A 17,949-nucleotide genomic window follows, 5' to 3' on the forward strand; every position below is an offset into this window, starting at 1 on the left:
CGAACCATCCAGCTGCTGAGGGTTAACCACAACTGGACTTTGGGTCATTGTAAGCCAAAGAGCCATTAAGCAACCACAAGGCAAGTACATTACAGGCACATCTTTAAAGGAAACCAGAATACTTTTGAGGAGCTTTTGTGTCTCTCAAAAGACAACAGGAGACAAGCAGAATGTAATTGAAAACATGTTTTATTTTATTTTCTGCCTCAACTGTTTATGACCTGGGTCTCTCCTTCTTGCCTTTGTAGAGTGCCAGCAGGGAAACGTTGGCCACTTTGACCACCTTGAAACGAACTCCAGGAATGTCACCAACGGCATGACCTTTACGTCCGAAACCGGCCACCAGAACCTCATCGTTTTCCTATATGACCAGGAGATCAAAGAGAGAATATTAGAGAAGAGACAAAAATGTAATCTCTATTGTGATCGTACTTGTCTTGCAGTTTACAGGGTTAAATTATGTCAAGGGAACTTGTAAGGGCACAGGAGTATTAAAAATAAGGTTGCAAAGAAAACAACGAACAGATAAAACAATTGGGAAAACCTCAATTTGACAAAAGATTTGAAGTAACTTCACAGCACAGCAGATATTACATAATTTTTTCAAACATTTGGCTAGCGTATAGATTTAGAACCTGATATTCAGAGTTCTGTTGAGCTGGTAAACTGGAAAGCACCTGGAAAACTGGCATTTACAGGAAGAATAACAAACTCCAGTTTACCTCAATGAAGTTGAGACAACCGTCGTTTGGGACGAAGGCAGTGATTTTCTTGCCGTTCTTGATGAGCTGAACTCTCACACACTTCCTGATGGCAGAGTTGGGCTGCTTAGCCTCTACGCCACTGCAAAAGGGAAACACACAAAACTTAAAAAACAGCCAAAACCAATTTTCATGCACATCTCATATCATCTGTTCTTTAAGGAGCTGTACTGCACATTGTAATGTTTAACTCTATTATGCCTCATTATTCTAACTATTCTCATTCTAACCATTGTATGATGATGCAGTAAATAAGGAAATTGACATATAAAAGTACAAACGTTTGGCTCTGATAGAGGCTTTGATGTAAGCAGGGTGTCAAACTTTTTGAGGTCCGCTATATTAAAAGGTTTTTGTTGTATCCCTGCTCTAACACACCTGATTCCAATCAAATGGATTCAACAGCTTCTTGTCAACTTCTTGCAATTTTAATCAAGTGTGTTGGGGCAGGAAAAAAACAGACCTGCAGCATAGCGGCCCTCAAGGACCGGAGTTTGACACTTGTGGAATAGAACATTATGAAATCAAGAGTGCAGAGATTGAGAACATGATGCCATAAAAGCTCTATTAAATATTTGTTTAAAAACTGGTTCTTCCACAGTCGACGCAGACTTCGTCCTGCTCTGTCGTCAACATCCACATAAATCTGACTTTCAGACATCCAATTTCATGATCTTTGGTTGCGAAGTTTTCAACCTGCTCACGAGTGACTATACGTTTTCTCTCAAGAGTTTTGAAAATGACCAGTTTTCGGCCCGCATGAAGAGTGTTTTATTGTACTTACACTTTCTCAAGGACGATTCCCTTGGCGTGAGAGGCTCCTCCAAAGGGGTTAGCCTTCAGGGCTGTGCCCAGATGGGCCTTCTTGTACTGTTTATCATGCCATTTCTGCTCACGGCGGTGATTGCGGAGCTTCCTGGCAGTACGCAGACCACGACACTTTCCTGGAAAACAAGCAGGAAATTTAAGTTGGGCTACTTTAACTTTTAGTAATTCTATGTTAGAAGTTGAATTTCACTATTTTACAGATACAATTAAAGATACACAAACACTTCACCATGACCAAACAACCAACCCTGTTATTCCCTTTAATTTGTAACACACAGTTGTATAAGCCAACTTCAGCATTGACGTGACACTGAAGCTCATTGGGGGCTGTTTAAGTAAACACACATATTTAACATTCATCTTGAAATTATCAAGATTTCCCAACCATCAACATGGTAAAACTCCAGAAACATGAGCCATAATGTGGGAATACTGCTTGTACAATGTACAGATGGATGTGTCCATATGACTTTTGGCCGAACCGTATGTTGCATTGCAGATACCTCTACATAAACACACTGACTGACTGACCTAAAAACTACTGCAAAACATTGGGAGGGTAATTAATTTAGAACGTATCACTGCGGGTTTTGCAGTTATTTTACCACATTGTCCTGCATTCGACACACAAAGATCCATCTAAATGCCATTTTTTTGTGTTCATCTCAAACTGGGAATCTTTCAGTGGAAATCATTTACCTTTATTTATACAGGTAGTCCCATTGAGACACTCAGCCTCATTTACAAAATAGACATGTTTACCTAAACTAACATGCATGTCTTTTGCACATAAGGGTCAAATGAGAATCTTGACTAAAATCTTTAAATTCTCTTGAGTTTGTGTGGAAAATGACAGTACCAACAGCACTCAGGGCACCAAACAGCTGATTTCCAAACATGTCAGTTGTACTGTCACTTAGCTGGTGTAACCTGACTTCTTTTAAAAGGTTATTAACGATATTGTGGAAACCAGCTTTTGAAATCAAGACAACTGACTACCTGGTGGAACATCTTTAACTGATTTAATTTAATTAACGACAGTAACAAACTACTTTTTAAGGGTATAAACCTTTTTACAAAGCTAAAATATTTAACCCACACATGCTATCAATTAGTCCAGACTTTCAAGTTACAATCCGCAAATAATTTTATGTCAAGGTTTTTCAATTTCGAGAGTAGAAAACTAAGCGAACCTCAATGCGACTAGCGAGAGGGGCTAAATAGGCCTACAAACATATTCAAGCTTCACAAAATGTTACCATTATTTGAAATAAAAGGCGGTCCTCAATTAACTAGTACAAACGATTAAAGTGTAGAAGCAGGTCTTAAACCATTTTCCGAAACATTAAATTGTGCTAATCTAGCACCACTAACATGCCGCTAACAGTTCAGACATTATGGCCGATCCACGTTGCGGAGGCAGACAACTGAACAAATGCTCAAATTCTTAATTCCCTGAGGCATTTTACCGGTTGAAACATACAGAAATGACATTATAATATATTAATTTACAACGTCGATATACTAAATAGACCCAACTGGCAGAGTTCTTAGGGTTTTTAGATGAAAATTTAGACATACCCATGATTGCAGAAGCGAGCCTGGGATGGAAAGGAAGGAACCAGGATGCACCGCGGCAAAGTCTAGTTTCAGGACCCCAAACGGTTGTGGCTACAAAAATGCCTGACCAGAATTACGCGAATTTTTTTAAACTTCTTTTAAAAACCAAATATGTTACAAGACTTTATAGAGCCTAACTTACCTCTACTAATTTTTAATTTACGTAGCATAAATAATAAAAATGCCCCGATAAGTAGGTTGTTATATTATGTATAAACGCATTTGAAGTTTCATTCCTTTATGCACACATAATGAATGATCTGAAACTGTCATGATAAAAGACGTGATTATTTCGTTTTGTTTGATAGGTGCTAAATATTATTTGACAATATAAAAAACTGTATAGTTTTGGTTTTATCAACGACTATCTCTTTTGATAAAACTGAGGAAATATTAATATAAAAACTATAACCAAGAGATTGCTTGATTACTATTGATCTGTAAGAGTGAACTCGTTTCTGGTGTAGACTTTTTATTTTCTTTTAATTATAATATGGTGTGAGATAAAAAGCTAGTGCAAATGTACAAAACACTTATCTCATGTAGGTTGAAGTGTTACTGCTGAGCCTATAAGCTTAAAATCCTTCTGAGGAGTTGCTGAAAATATCACAGTTGTCTCCCTTTGTAAATGCCCTGTCAAGTATGAATAAACCATCATTAATAAATATATGATGAGGAAGTCTGCTCTTTGCCTTTATATGGACCAATTTATGCAGCAGAAGGGAGTTGGCATTTCAGCTGTTATTCTAAAGCACATTTGACACAACACGAAAGGGATTTCTTCCTTTTCTTTCTTTCTTTCTTTCTTTCTTTCTTTCTTTCTTTCTTTCTTTCTTTCTTTCTTTCTTTCTTTCTTTCTTTTTTTCTTCTGAGACTTTCAATTAAACCTACATCATATTTGATTATTCTGGTGATTCATATCTCAGTAAATAAAAATAAATTGAGATTTACCTTACATTTGTACAAAGAAAATCTTTGTACATAGGCCTATTAATCCATTTAATTAAACCTATGACATAAAAAAGAGTTCCCCCTCACCCCACCCCGGGAAGGCCAGATTTAGCACAAAATGTTTACCTAACCTAACAATGATATAACGCATAACTGACATCACTTCCTCAATAGGTTAGATCGATGTATATATTTTGTGTATGAGAAAAGCTTTAAATCTATCAGTGCAAATCCGAGTCCGTTTTCTAAACTAGTGTGGGTACATGTCAAATACACATGCAGATGAACAATGTAATATACAGTGTTATTACATTTATTCTTGTAAGTGCTCTCATAAATGTGATAAAATGTGGAGACCAGTGTTTAAACAGTGGGTGGGGCTTCTTCTCCCTGTTTTCCTGATTGGCTGAATCCTCAGTCCATCAATTGGGTTTATAGACAGTGGGCTGGTTTAAGTAGATTATGAAAGCCAGAGATGGAGAGGGAGTGTATGCTGCTATCACACTGTGGTCACTAGAGCGATGGCTTCTACATGGAAATGCTTTTGTATTCTCTTCCTTCATCTACAGTCATCTGCCTGTTTCCACCGACCGCTTGCTAACAGGTATGTGCTGAGACACAACAGAAACACACAAAACACACAGAGGTATAGTTTTGCCTTCATGATCAGTGTTGTCTCTCACCTGTCCTGACTCTAATCTGACTCTTGACATGTTCAGGTACTACATTACTAATGTGTTTCCATGGCCCAAATCCAAGTAAATTTTTTTAAATTGTTCCTTACATTTAAATTTAAAACTGGATGAAATATTTTTATTTTTGATCCACAACAATTAGTTTTTTGTGTACATCAGAGTAGCATTTGTCTTTGCATTGATCAAATTGCAAATTGCTTTTGGACATGTAGTGTTTACTTACATACATTTATACCATAAATACCATTTCATAATATTTTTTTTTGCTTTGGTCATATCAGTCAAATTTAACTATACTTACAACTGCAGAATAGTAAATTCCCATAAAACTAATAGTCATTATTTCATTACTTGAATCATTACATACAAGAGTTAAACTAGTTATCAAAATTTGTTAAGCAGATTTTAAACATTTATTTATAAGATTTCCCTGGAATGTCTCCTAAATTGAACAACTGCTCTTAGCCAACCTCAGCTTTCACTAAATCAAGTAGAGGAGTTTCTCCTCTGACTGGAGATGGAAGGTGTTTGAGCAGCATCGACATACTCAAATGGCTCTGCTAGCATTCATGGATGCAATGAGATCACAGCAGAGTCTTGCAGAGGGTGGATACTTTCCTCGCTGCATCGCAAGGGATGATATCTGATGCGATATTGTTGAAAATATGTGTTTAGACAGTCAGGAACTTCTCGATGCACAGGAGTGATTTAGTATGTTCAGTTACATACAGTACAGTAATATGTAGTATATTGTTTACAGTTATGCACAACTCTACCCAAGGGTTGATGCTTTCTTTAAATGTGTTATATAGTAGTGGACGGCTGCACAGTGATATGGTAGTTAGCACCGCAGCCTCACGGCAAGAAGGTCTCTGGTTCGAATCCCGTCTGGGGGGAGGTTCAAAACTTGAGGGCGGTGGCCTTTCTGTGTGGAGTTTGCATGTTCTCCCCGTGTATGCGTGGGTTCTCTCCTGGTACTCCGGCTTCCTCCCACCGTCCAAAGACATGCATCTTAGGTTAATTGATAACTCTAAATTCTCCCTAGGAGTGAGTGCGAATGGTTGTTTGTCCCCTATGTGTTGGCCCTGCGATGGACTGGTGAACTGTCTAGGGTGTAACCTGCCTCTCACCTGTTAATGCTGGGATAGGCTCCATCTAACCCGCGACCCATAATGGGCCAAGCAGTACAGAGAATGAATGAATGATATAGTAGTGGAATTTGGTTTTTCTTGCTGTGAACAAATTACTGTAAGATAGCAAAAAACGTGTGAAAATGTAAAATGAGGAATGAACTATGAATTTTTAGATAGTGGCACACTTTTGCAAGTTTGTAGTTATTGTTTTGAGAAACTATGTTAATTCTGATTTGAGAAATGCAACAAAATGAGAAAAACTGTAATGTGTCAGCATTTTACTCTACCTTTTTTAGATAATTTCATTGATTTATTTTCCTCCAAATCACTCCTAAACTATTACCCAATACCAAGTTGATTGATTTGTGTTTTTCTAGTCTTGATGCTATCTTTAGAAATCAGTTAATAAACTGAGACAAATATTCTCCTGTCCTGCTCTTAAATGCTGCTCCTGATCAGCAACAGTATAAAAGTGACAGAATTTCTTGTGACAGTTCTCTCCACATTTAGCAAACATGCATGTATGGACAGTTTTATGAGTGACACGCAAATAGTGCAGCATTAACAAATACTCAGTCTTTTCCAGAGCTTTCACCAACACTTTCAGCTGAAGGTCATCAGTTAATGTGTGCACTTTCATCTGCAGCATTGACAGAATGGGATGATTGACAAGAGGGGCAGTACCGCATGTTTCACACTTCTTTTACTCTTTATGTTTTCACAGCAACAACTCAGTGCCGCCCACAAGTGTGCCTGTGTGTTGACAGGCTTAGTGTACTCAACAATGCAAAAATCAGCAGATGAATTGGTCTACTTCTACCCACAATTGCTTTAGGCTAATATATCATTGTTAAAATAAATTTGAATTAATTTAAAATAAATAGGTAAATTTAGTGTCGTAAAGAAATATGCAGCTGTCATGTGATGTCCCGGACTCCCTAGACTGGAAAATGTAGTGAAATGTGGTTTTCTCAGCTTTGGGACGCTTCTGGGTAACAACAGCACCAAGAATGTGCATTGTGAATGTCAGTGTGCCACCACAACAAATTAGAACCACAATTTTAAGGTCGAAAATTTATGTATGCTGATTTAAAGATGTTGATGCTTTCTAAAAATTAGGAAACAGTCATTCACCCATTTATTAAACCCAATTTGATTACTGTAACTTTTTGAGAAAATGCTGTAACAACTAGAGGTGTAAATCATTATTTAGACTGAGCTTTAAAATGTTCTCATATCCTTTCTATTTGTTGACATTAAAGCAGGATATAGTGCAGTGTGGGCTGCATGGTGGTGTGGTGTTTAGCACTGTTGCCTCACGAGAAGGTTCCTGTTTCAAGCCAGGTTTTCTTTTTTGTAGAGTTTGCATGTTCTCTCTGTGTATGCGGGTTCTCTGAGTACTTCAGCTTCCTCCTACAATCCAAAGACATGCATGTTAAGTTAATTTGTGTCTCTAAATTGTCCACCTAAAGCTAAAGACGTTCACTTCTGTTAGTGTTGTTTTTTTGTGTGTATTATTTAAATCCTTTAGAGTTTAGAAATAATAAGTCTGGGCACGTTGGGAGGATCGTTTGTCCATTCTTCTTGCAAAAAGCATCTAGTTTTAAAAGATTTAGCTCATCCTGCCTATACTGCTCTTTCAAGGGTTAGGGATTTGTGATGGGGTTTTATGTTTGGTGGCAGGGAAAACTTGTTCCTCTTGCTTTTCTATAATGAAATTGGTGGTGTATTTAGAATTATTTTTATGTTGTAGTAGCCCTCCTCTTTTCATCTGTTTTTTTTGTTAATGGGCCCACTTCTGTGCTTAAAGTCCTTTCTTTTTTATGAAAATCTGCACTTTTTCCTCTAAATGTCATCAGTCTGATGGATTTGTTTATAAAATTATTCAGGCTTGTTAACATATTTAAAAAGAAGTTTTTCTGCTAATGATTCAAACTTAAGTCATAGTAATTAAAGTAAAATTTAAAGTAAAAAAACAATTCAAGAGGGTCTTGTACAGTTTAACAGGTGTTCTGATTGATTTTTAAGCAGTTTTCTTAAAAAGTTTTATTGTTCTTATAAACACCAGCTTAACCTCCAGGTTCCCTTTGATTTGCTAATTCTCAGTTACATTTAACACTGAAGAAACAGTCACATGAAAATATTTAGCTGTCTTCTTCCAGCCTCTTCTTGATTAATAAACAGGAATTACTTTCATTTCCAAAGTGTGAAACCACATCTTAGTGAACCTCATGTCTGATAATTGTTCAAGAAATGCTTAAAGGTCAGATTGTCTACTAAGTTTTGTTAATGAATGTAAACATGTAGACAACTAATTAGGTCTTAGACTGGATCATCTTCTCACTTATATATTCAACATAGTAGAAATAGATCAGATTTACGTATGTCTGTGTACCAACCCTCTTGGCTTTGTTGACTGTGTGGTGGAATTAATTTTACCAAGTGTCTCGATGAGACGATTACGCCCAAGTTTATTAAACTAAACTGAAGATGTGTCTTTTCAACCACAGAGCCGGAGAAAGACAAAACAATGTTACATCCTGGAGGGGTAAAAACCTAACTTCTGTTACAGGTTGCCTGTTATCTTATGGATGCCTCAGTGCAGGAGTGAGAATCCCTACATCTGAAAACTAGTCTCATACAAAAGTCAGAAGGTTTTCTCTGCATACAAACAAACTATGCCTGCTAATGAACTATCTGTTAATGAAATTATGCTATTCTAAATAAAATTTCCATCACAGCTGTCGTTTCATCTCACGCCCTCGTACACGTTTGATCCTTTTTCTTCTCCCGGTAATCCTCTTTGTTCCTATTGCCTGCGAGCTGCCTGCTTGCTTTCTACCAACCAGTCTATAAGCCTTTTTCTGCATTTTAAAACCCAGCATCTTCCTGCCTGGTTCATCTGCATATAGGTCATCCTTCCAGCTGTACCATGAAACAAAACTAATACATGAATTGACATGATGGTACTATTTGCATGTCTTTTCCGGCTCCCTTTAGAATGGTTTTTAATGATTAATGATAGCATTCACTTTTAATACATTACAATGTCTTACAAGATGACACTTGAGTGCAAATATTCACTAACTCTGGAACAGTCTGCTAAAAGAAATCAGAAAACTGTTTCTGAGCTTTTTTTTTTTTTTAACAAAAGTATGCTTTTACTGTGTTTTATTCAACGTACATGGAAATGTAGGCTATTCTTTTTCTCAGATAAACTATAAATGCTGGCACTGGAGGTTGGTGTCTTGAATCCAGGTAGTAAAAGTCAACAGCATCCAGTATGGTGATTAGTTTTGTGCCATGTGTGTGTTGGATGTGTGCATAGGCAGATGTTTGTGGGATGTTATTTTAAGGATTAAGAAGCAGTCAAATCTCCTTCTGGTTGAGAGCAATCCCATCCTTCTTATAATCTGTGGGCAATCATGATTGTGTGATTATATAATCACTGCAATCCCACAATCTACAGTCCACTGCTCTGACCCAGTGCACAAGATCAGCTAAACCTTGTTTTGACTGTAGGGATTAGTCTATCAGGATGGATTTGACCGCTCTATTGTTCGCTTTTTTATGACTAATGTATGATGCAAGTGTTTGTACACATAAAATATGAAGCACTTTTACTTTAAGTTTACTAAGACAGAGATGTTGTGTGCCTTTAGCTCATATTGATGAGATTATTCTCTACAGGACAACCATGGCAGATCATTTAGATTACAGGCTGCATGGACCATCAGCACCCCCCATCAGCACAACAGAGACATTAGGATGCAAAATAAATCTCGTTGTCAAAGATAAAATGTGAAAAAAATACCAAGCAAAAATACAGTCACACACTACTAAGCATTTCAAAGGCAACGTGGGAGTTTGGTGACATGCTGGTTAACAGTTTGAACTGTCCGGGGATTGTAACCACAATGTTCCTGTTGGAAGATGACCATGCTACTGCCTGAGCCACAATCTGACCCCAAATTCAATCTTAAAGGTCCCATATTATATACTTTTTCAACAATTTCATACGGGTATCAGAGGTCCAACAACATTGTTTTCAAAGTGTATTACCCCAAATTCTGCCTTGGTCCTTAATTTCAACCATTGCAAATGTGGCTCTAGTGAGCTTTACTGAGAACGGGCCGTTTCTGTGTCTGAACCTGAAAATGTTCATGACTGCTTGCCCACGCCCCTCTCTGGGAAAAGATCTGGCTTTTGCTGATGCCTGGTCAGTGATTTTAAAGGGCAGGTTCAGTTAGCCAGCGTGGAGAGTCCATGACAGTACCCACTACCGGGGGCAGTGGTTATTTCCCATAGGGAAAGATCTCAGACTCACCTGTTTGAGCACACATTCACTAAAAAGTGGAGGAAGAAAGTAAGTCATTTTTGGGCCTCATACACTGGCAATGAGGACACATATGACTGTTAGAAAACCTTTAGAAAGTGAATTTTGCATAATATGGAACATTTAAACATCAACAAACACTACTGAGAACAAAGTGTCAATGACCAGAAAACTGCTCTGATTTCAGTTAGATCAGCAGTCACAATAATCATTACAGTGCTTTATTTTTCACACTGTACCATAACTTCAAATTATTTCCCAGACATCTCAGTCTCAATCTGTAATAATGCATAAGCTATCTACTCATGGTTTTCTGCTCCTGGGTGATTAAATTCCAAGCAGCACATCTTTACTGTAATTTGTAGAGTCTGTCTGAGAACATAACTAGCTGTTCAACAAATGTTGAAGCAGTGCAGTAGTAAAACACAGCTTTCACATATTCTGTAGACATACTATGAAATAAATGTTGCAACAGTTATATCATCTTTAAAGTTGTATAACTTTAGTCTTTCCTGCTGATTATGAATGTCTGTATTCAAGTTAAAGATGTGTTATAGTTGGTTATTATTTTCAAATTTCTGGTGTTTTCATGGTGTGAGCTGAGATCAGTTACCAACACTATTAACAACAATTAACAGCTGATCAACCCCACAAGCTGAGCTGTTACCATGGTTACCAGAGTTCGGCACCTGGAAGGAAGCAAACAGAGAAACAGGAGTTATATAGCCCTTATATAAACAGTTCTAGCTAGAGTGCAGTCTAGAAGAATAATCCTTAATTATTCTGATCAAAACCCAACTCTGATCATCAGTGTAGTTTGTGTGTTTTACTGGAGGACACAATGGGGATGGGTTAAAGACATTGTTTGGCCCAAAATGTACATTAATGGATGAGACCTACATAGAAGTTAACTTATTTGTAGTTGTTTTCTGCACTCATTCTCCTCTTCACTGGGTAAAACTGCACCAACGGCGTGGAGATGATTCACTTGTTAACAGGTGGGAGAGCAGGTGGTTATACCTTGCTCAAAGGTGCATCTTGAGATCTTCTCAGCTCTCTATTTAGTCCGGGTCACTGACCTCATGCACTATTGTCAGAGAAGCTTCAGACAAAAACATCAAGAAAAAATATGTTAAATGTCAAAGCAGCTGCAATTACTTTCTGTTCCAGCCCTGTTGATCAAATCTAATCTATGCTGAGCAGACCAGCTGTTAAAGGCCACTAATCTATTAATTGACAGCAAAAAATAATATATTCCTTTCACTTAAGAACAACAACAAAAAAACAACAAAGAAAAAAAACAAACAGAACAAACAAAAAAATAGAGGATGTTGAATTGTGCAAAAGGCGTTCTTGCATCTCAGCTTGTTGTTCTGCAGACTCACAAAGTCTGCATGTAAAAACTACATAAATAGATACATAAAAAAAGGAATGAATAAGAAAAGTGAAATAGTGTTTGAGGTTCAGCAGATTTTAGTATTAAATGTTGGTCCACTGTTTTCTACCATGAGCATTTTAATGCAATGTGGGTCAGAGAGGGTTCATTCAGCAATAGCACAACCCTGACAGACTAATCACAAGTGTTACTTTAAACACTAATCCTTCAGGTCACCGGCTGGGTTACTGGACCACCCAGATGCACTCTGGAAACTTTACACATTCATTTCCTGTTATTCACCTTTGTTTTTGCGTTTACAATTTATCTTCAGTGCAGGTTTTTACATAACTACTTCATGTTCATTCAAATCTGTGTGTCTTTTTTGTTTTATGTAATGTTATTAACCTTTATAGCTTTAGCTCTTAAATTCATTCAAGGCTAAAGCTTTTAGCTCCTGAAGAGAAAATGGTGCTCTGTTGAACAGAAATGTGCATTAAATTTCACTTAATTTCTTAGTCTTATTTCTATTTCTAAAGTTAAAAATAATCTAGTCCATTACGACTGTTAGTGTATATATATATATATATATATATAAAATCTATTTTGAAGAGATTAACGGTAGAAAGAACTGGAAAATAATAATTCTCCTTTCTCTTCTGTTTACAGTACTGCTGCTTCTCTAGTTCAAGGTAAGATCTATATGTATGTATGTATATATTGATGGATGGATATGTATATCTAATAACTATTGACCCTACATGTCAGCTATACACCAATGTACTAAATCAGCAAAATCAGAATACTTGATAACACATCAGATAAAGGTTCAAGCAGAATCATCAAAGATAACAGTGAAGTTACATGTCAACAAAACAAAACAAAAAAAATGGAGTACTTTAAGTTACATTAATGATTTTATCAGGCTCATTTATATTAATGTTCCTCAGCTTAGGAGTTCCCTTGTTAAACAATGCTGGTAGACTGATTTGTCTTCCAGAACACATGAAGCTTTGTGATTATGAAAAAAGGTTAAAAAAAAGAGAGAAAAGCAACAGAAGGACACCAAGAACAAAGAACAGAAGAAGAAAAAGAGGACAGAAATGCAGCAACATGATGGTAATCAATAGTCAATACAATCTAACAGCTGTAATAGGCTAAAAAACAAACAAACAAACAAACAAAGAAACAAAACAAAACCCTGGACTTTGATAGGAAGAGGGTGAACACAGTGAATTGTTAAAACACAAATTATTACTTTTATGTAGCTTTGTGTCGCCAAAATGTTAAACATTTTACAGAAAAAATAGAAGTGTGTGATTTCATTGAATGCCTCTACAAAAAAGAGTTTTGAGAAAACTTTTTCACCTATTAAAACAAATTTTTGAATGAAATAAACAGTCCCTAGATGTGACTCTGTAAAACAAGAAATACATAGTCATAGTTTAACCTTGTGGATCATATATGTTACATTACTTATTTTATAAAACAAGACCCCTCTTGTTTCAGATGAAGGGAGCAATGGAAGGATGAAGAAGGAGGAACACTTTGTACTTGCAGAGGAGCTGCAGGTAAGCTGAATAGAAAACATTTACTTACAGGCAAATGTATCTTAAGTCAAGCATTGGTGACAAGTGTTTTCTAAAATGGAAGAGAACACTTAAAATGCTGGGATATCCCCACCATTACCTGAATATGAATATGTATCACTACCTTCTTCCACTGTACAAAAATGAAGCCAAAATAATTCTGGAACTGGTATGACTGGGATACCTGTTGCCTAACCCAAATTTCAGGAATAAAAATATATGGAAAATTGTGTTTTATATGATAAGAAAGACTATGTCAGTTTCCCTCTCTATGTTTCTCTCCGTGTCCAGTCTCCTGTTCAGTCTCCACATGTATTACAGAGGAAGTTACTTCAAACATCAGGAGTTGCAGTTCCTTTCCCCCCTCTTAAGGTGGTGTACTCTACATTGGCAAACACTGACACTGACCGTACAGACAAACAAAGAAAGTAATCATACCATGAGGCTCGTGTGGAATACTTGCTCCTAAATAATATGCTGATTTCTAAAACCCCTATTGTCTTTACCCACCAGGTATTGTCCAATGGAGAGCCCTGTGTTCTGTTCCAGGCCAGGAAACTGTCTCTCCGTTATGAGAAGCAGAAGCAGCTGGATCTGACAGAGCGAGCCTTTTCTCTTCAGAAGCCGGTAGACACCAGCCAGTCTGTGTGTCGTCATGACAAAGCCACGTATGTAGCCCACACCTGTATATTTTATCTGCATACTTCATCATCTGCATACATCTGATGAAGACAACCCTTTAGTAGACCTAACTCTCAAGTTCTATATATTTACACCCCACTTTAGACCTGTATATTAATTAAGTAAATGCAAAACAAAAAGAATAGGTGTACATTTTTTTTCTGAAGAGAACTGTGGTAATAACAAAGTCAATTTCCACTGCATTGTAACAAAATGCAAAACTTTTTCAATAATATGTCTTTCTGTCTTCTTCAGGCTAGTCATGAGCTTTGGGGATGTTGATGATTTGAGAGGTCTGTCCATCAGGTTAGTTATACTGGCAAACTGTCAATAATGCACTGAAACGGGCTCTTTTACTCTTTCTTTAATGAATCTACCCACTACATGAGACCTTTAGGAGTCATCACTCACTAGCAACTAGTATAGCATGTTTATGAACTTGGGCATCCTTTTTACTGGTCATTATTAGCATTACTTGGTTAGTGTATAGCATTTCTAAGCTACCAACTAGCATTTTTTGATTAGTTGGTCAATAGCACGAAGGTTCATAATAACCTTCATTCTTAAGCAAGGTAGCATTGTTCCACAGCACATAAAGTCTAGCATTAGCATTCCTTGGCTTACAAATTACATTCAAAGGTTGGTGACAAGCATCCCTAACATGCTCAGTGTCTCACTTGGTCAAACTAAAATTGCTTATGTGCACATAAAAGGTTTTCAAAGCTTCGTCTATGAAGCTTTGAAAATCCATCAAAACAATATTTCCTTCATGTTTCTGCTTTTTGCGCCCACAAACCATACAGATTAGAGTTCCCATTACTGTAAGCTGCACTCCCTGCGTGAAACCCTCTTGGCTTTCTGCATATATTAATGTGCTTAAATAAATAATAATCACACTGCTGTTCTAAGTGTTACATTTTCATGAAGGTTGAATGAATCACATTCTAAAAATAACAAGATTAACTCTGTAGGACACTCACAATCATTTCTCTCGGTTGCCAGATTTGTGAGGAAATAAAATAACAATAAATAAAAATAAAAAAAACACACATTCTTCATGCAGTTTGCATTAAAATATGTTTTTGTGGTCCTTAAGGGGGTGGGGGCAGGTTTTCATGCTGGTTACAACCATGTTAAACCGCTGCTGAAACCTTCAGATAAGAAGAAAAAAGGTCTGAAAATCTGAAAATGAGAGTCTCAACACTGCTGTGTTTAGATCTATAGCACTATAGTTGAGCATAACCTACATAATAGAAACATGTTTTTTATATGCATTTACTGATTGTCCCCTCACTGTTTAGGAACAAAATTTATTTATTTAACTCACCTGCTACCCAGCTTCCTGCTTCTTCTCTTGTTATTTTTCTGTTCCAGCTCTTGTATCTTAACATGCAACAGCTGTATAATGACAGTTGATTACTGACTCCCTATGGTAAGCTGTAAAACTACAGGATTATCACAAAACCGTATGGACTCATGATCAACTTCTGTCCCCATTGCCACAGACTGCAGCTATCCAACACTTTTTACGAGTCTTCAGGTCGGTGGTGGTTCTCAGTGGACAGTGTCTCCCTGGTCTACAACACCTCAGAAGAGGCTGCCTTCAATACCAGCGATGTGTATGCTCCAGCTTCCTCTTCCTATCGCTGCCTCCATGTCAGCAGTTTGCAGCGATATAGTGGCCTGCTGCTGCCCAGCACTGACAAAGCGCGTCGCTGGTCCATCACCTTCATTGACTTCCAGGTATCTGTATTTTTATTTTCCAAAGAGGTTTTCATTTAATATGTACTTGTATAAATATGGATGACAATGTATTTTAAACTTTCTTTTAAAACATTTTTCTGCATGATTAGATCCAAGCATTCAACGTGACCTCTGGTAAATTTTCTCCTGCAAGTGACTGCACCACGATCCTGACACCAGCGATCCTTATGGGTCTCATCACATCCCTCATCCTGCTGCTGGTCCTGGCCTATGCCCTGCACATGGTTGTCCATCTGAAACACATAGAGCATGATGACGATCATAAAGCTGACATTTACTTCCCTCACAGTCCTGAAGAGCTTGAACACTGTTGTGATGAAAACATGACTGAGAAAAATATTATGTAGGCTGAACGATACTTCACAAAGAGACAGCCGATTTGATAACAACCCATACTTCCGGTATATATACTTTCAGCTCAGGAATTAATTTTTCTAAATAATATTTATAATATTTATTCTATTTTGTTATTAGCGAATTCATGCATTTGTCTTTATAACACACTTAATAAAAATATAAAAGTTAAAAAGAAGGTGTTGTTATATTCTTGTCTCGTTTTTGACCATTTTCTATACCTGCTTTGTCCCATTTGGCTTTGGAGGAGCTGTTATGGTGAGAGACAGGGTTTATCCTGGACATGTCACCAGTCTAGCATAATGCCAACAGAAATAAACAAATAAATAACCAGATTTGCTCACACTCACTCTGGATCAATCTAAAATCATCATTTAACCCCATATGGATCATTTTGAAGCCTGCACCTAGAAAAATACCATACATGCATGTAGAGAACTAATATCATAGTTGCTAAGTTTTGAACAGCAACCTGGATAAATGTCTTTGCAAAGTGCTGTCTAATAAAAATCATGTATTTTGAGTGCATTTAAGTGTAATAGTTTTCAAAATTGAAATATTCAAAATTCAGGACAAAGTCATGCAAACTGAGATAAGTGGCTCTTAAGCCCATGGTAAAGAGTTATTGAAGACTAATCATTACAAAATGGGGAAAAGTATTAAAACTACAGTTAAAAAGGAAAAAGTTTTACAGATTTTTTTTTTAATGAAACCTAAATTTCAAAAGTATATGAATGAATGTAAGACTAATAAGGGGTTATTTTATTTGTCTATTAATTATAGAGTGATCAAGATTTTTGTGTTATAACAATTTCTAGGAGTGTAATTAATGAGTATTTTATTTGCTGATTAATCAACTAATTTGATCATGTTAAATTTACTACATAAAAACCTCACACAAAACCCTTGAGGAAAAGCAGGGAATATGCTGGTTCCAGCAGTGTTTGGCATATTTGCAGGAAAAATGTTTTATAAAATTATTTGTAAATCGCTTGATTCAACTCAGCATATACTTGTAGGTGGCTCATAAACTGCTTACACAACAATCAGCCACAGCTATAAACCCAAACACACACGATTCAAAATTATATAATCTTTCTACAATGCATAATTTTGAATGTTTCCTGGGAATCTTATGGATATAGCTTTGATATGATAAATACATGTATATACACTATATATATATATATATATATGTCATGTATTTTATATATATATATAAAATGTAGTACATATAGTGAAGTAAGAAGAGCAATATTTTTCTCTGAATGTAGTCTTGTTTAAGTTCAAAGGCCTGTAAAAAAATCATTATGCATACTTATAATAGATGTAATGCAGTCTTAGAAAACCACTTTGAAATCACTTTTAACAAACTGAACCAGAACCTAAAATAAAACTTAATTTAACACCATTAAAGCATATTTTAAAGCTTATTTTGAGAAAAGCAGAGACATTTATTCTCCGATTATATACACTCAACTTGGTTTATGTGAGTAATAAAATCTAAAGCTCTGTGTCCTCTATATGCCAGATTTCTACATGCACCAAAATGCATGCCTGTAGGGAGTATGAGTATGGAATTGCTGTCGAAACAAAGAACAGAGGAGCTTTGATCACAACACATGCAGAAGAAGTGACTACTCTGTGGTATTGACATCATCTCTCCACTACATTGCAAATTGTAGTTTTCTGTTCTGCTGTGGTAGTTCAAATTTAAAGCAGTGTGCACATGATAACTGTAGCAGAGTAAAATTACACATTTAATTAAGTACAAAGTTACAAGAAACCTTTAATACATTAAAATGGCTTAATGAAAATTTGAGGACACCCTCACTTTTGGATTTAATGCTTATCTGAAAGTG

The 17,949-nt window shown here is 36.5% G+C and overlaps 2 protein-coding genes across 2 annotated transcripts; one reads left to right on the top strand and one right to left on the bottom strand.

Annotated features, from left to right (window-relative positions):
* Positions 1 to 174: 174 nt before the first annotated feature.
* rps23 (ribosomal protein S23) lies at positions 175 to 3,265 on the bottom strand. The gene is made up of 4 exons (XM_041980113.1): positions 3,171 to 3,265; positions 1,546 to 1,705; positions 723 to 843; positions 175 to 361 (listed from the first exon to the last, which is right to left on the bottom strand). The coding sequence occupies exons 1-4, from the start codon at positions 3,172 to 3,174 to the stop codon at positions 215 to 217; spliced, it is 432 nt and encodes a 143-aa protein (XP_041836047.1). The 5' UTR covers positions 3,175 to 3,265; the 3' UTR covers positions 175 to 214.
* A 1,415-nt stretch (positions 3,266 to 4,680) lies between these two features.
* atp6ap1la (ATPase H+ transporting accessory protein 1 like a) lies at positions 4,681 to 16,206 on the top strand. Its single transcript, XM_041980111.1, has 8 exons — positions 4,681 to 4,764; positions 12,369 to 12,391; positions 13,209 to 13,270; positions 13,580 to 13,660; positions 13,802 to 13,956; positions 14,225 to 14,275; positions 15,475 to 15,712; positions 15,823 to 16,206. The coding sequence occupies exons 1-8, from the start codon at positions 4,682 to 4,684 to the stop codon at positions 16,078 to 16,080; spliced, it is 951 nt and encodes a 316-aa protein (XP_041836045.1). The 5' UTR covers position 4,681; the 3' UTR covers positions 16,081 to 16,206.
* The last annotated feature ends 1,743 nt before the right edge of the window (positions 16,207 to 17,949 follow it).

Source organism: Melanotaenia boesemani, chromosome 3 (assembly GCF_017639745.1).
Source record: "Melanotaenia boesemani isolate fMelBoe1 chromosome 3, fMelBoe1.pri, whole genome shotgun sequence".
NCBI lineage: Eukaryota > Metazoa > Chordata > Actinopteri > Atheriniformes > Melanotaeniidae > Melanotaenia > Melanotaenia boesemani.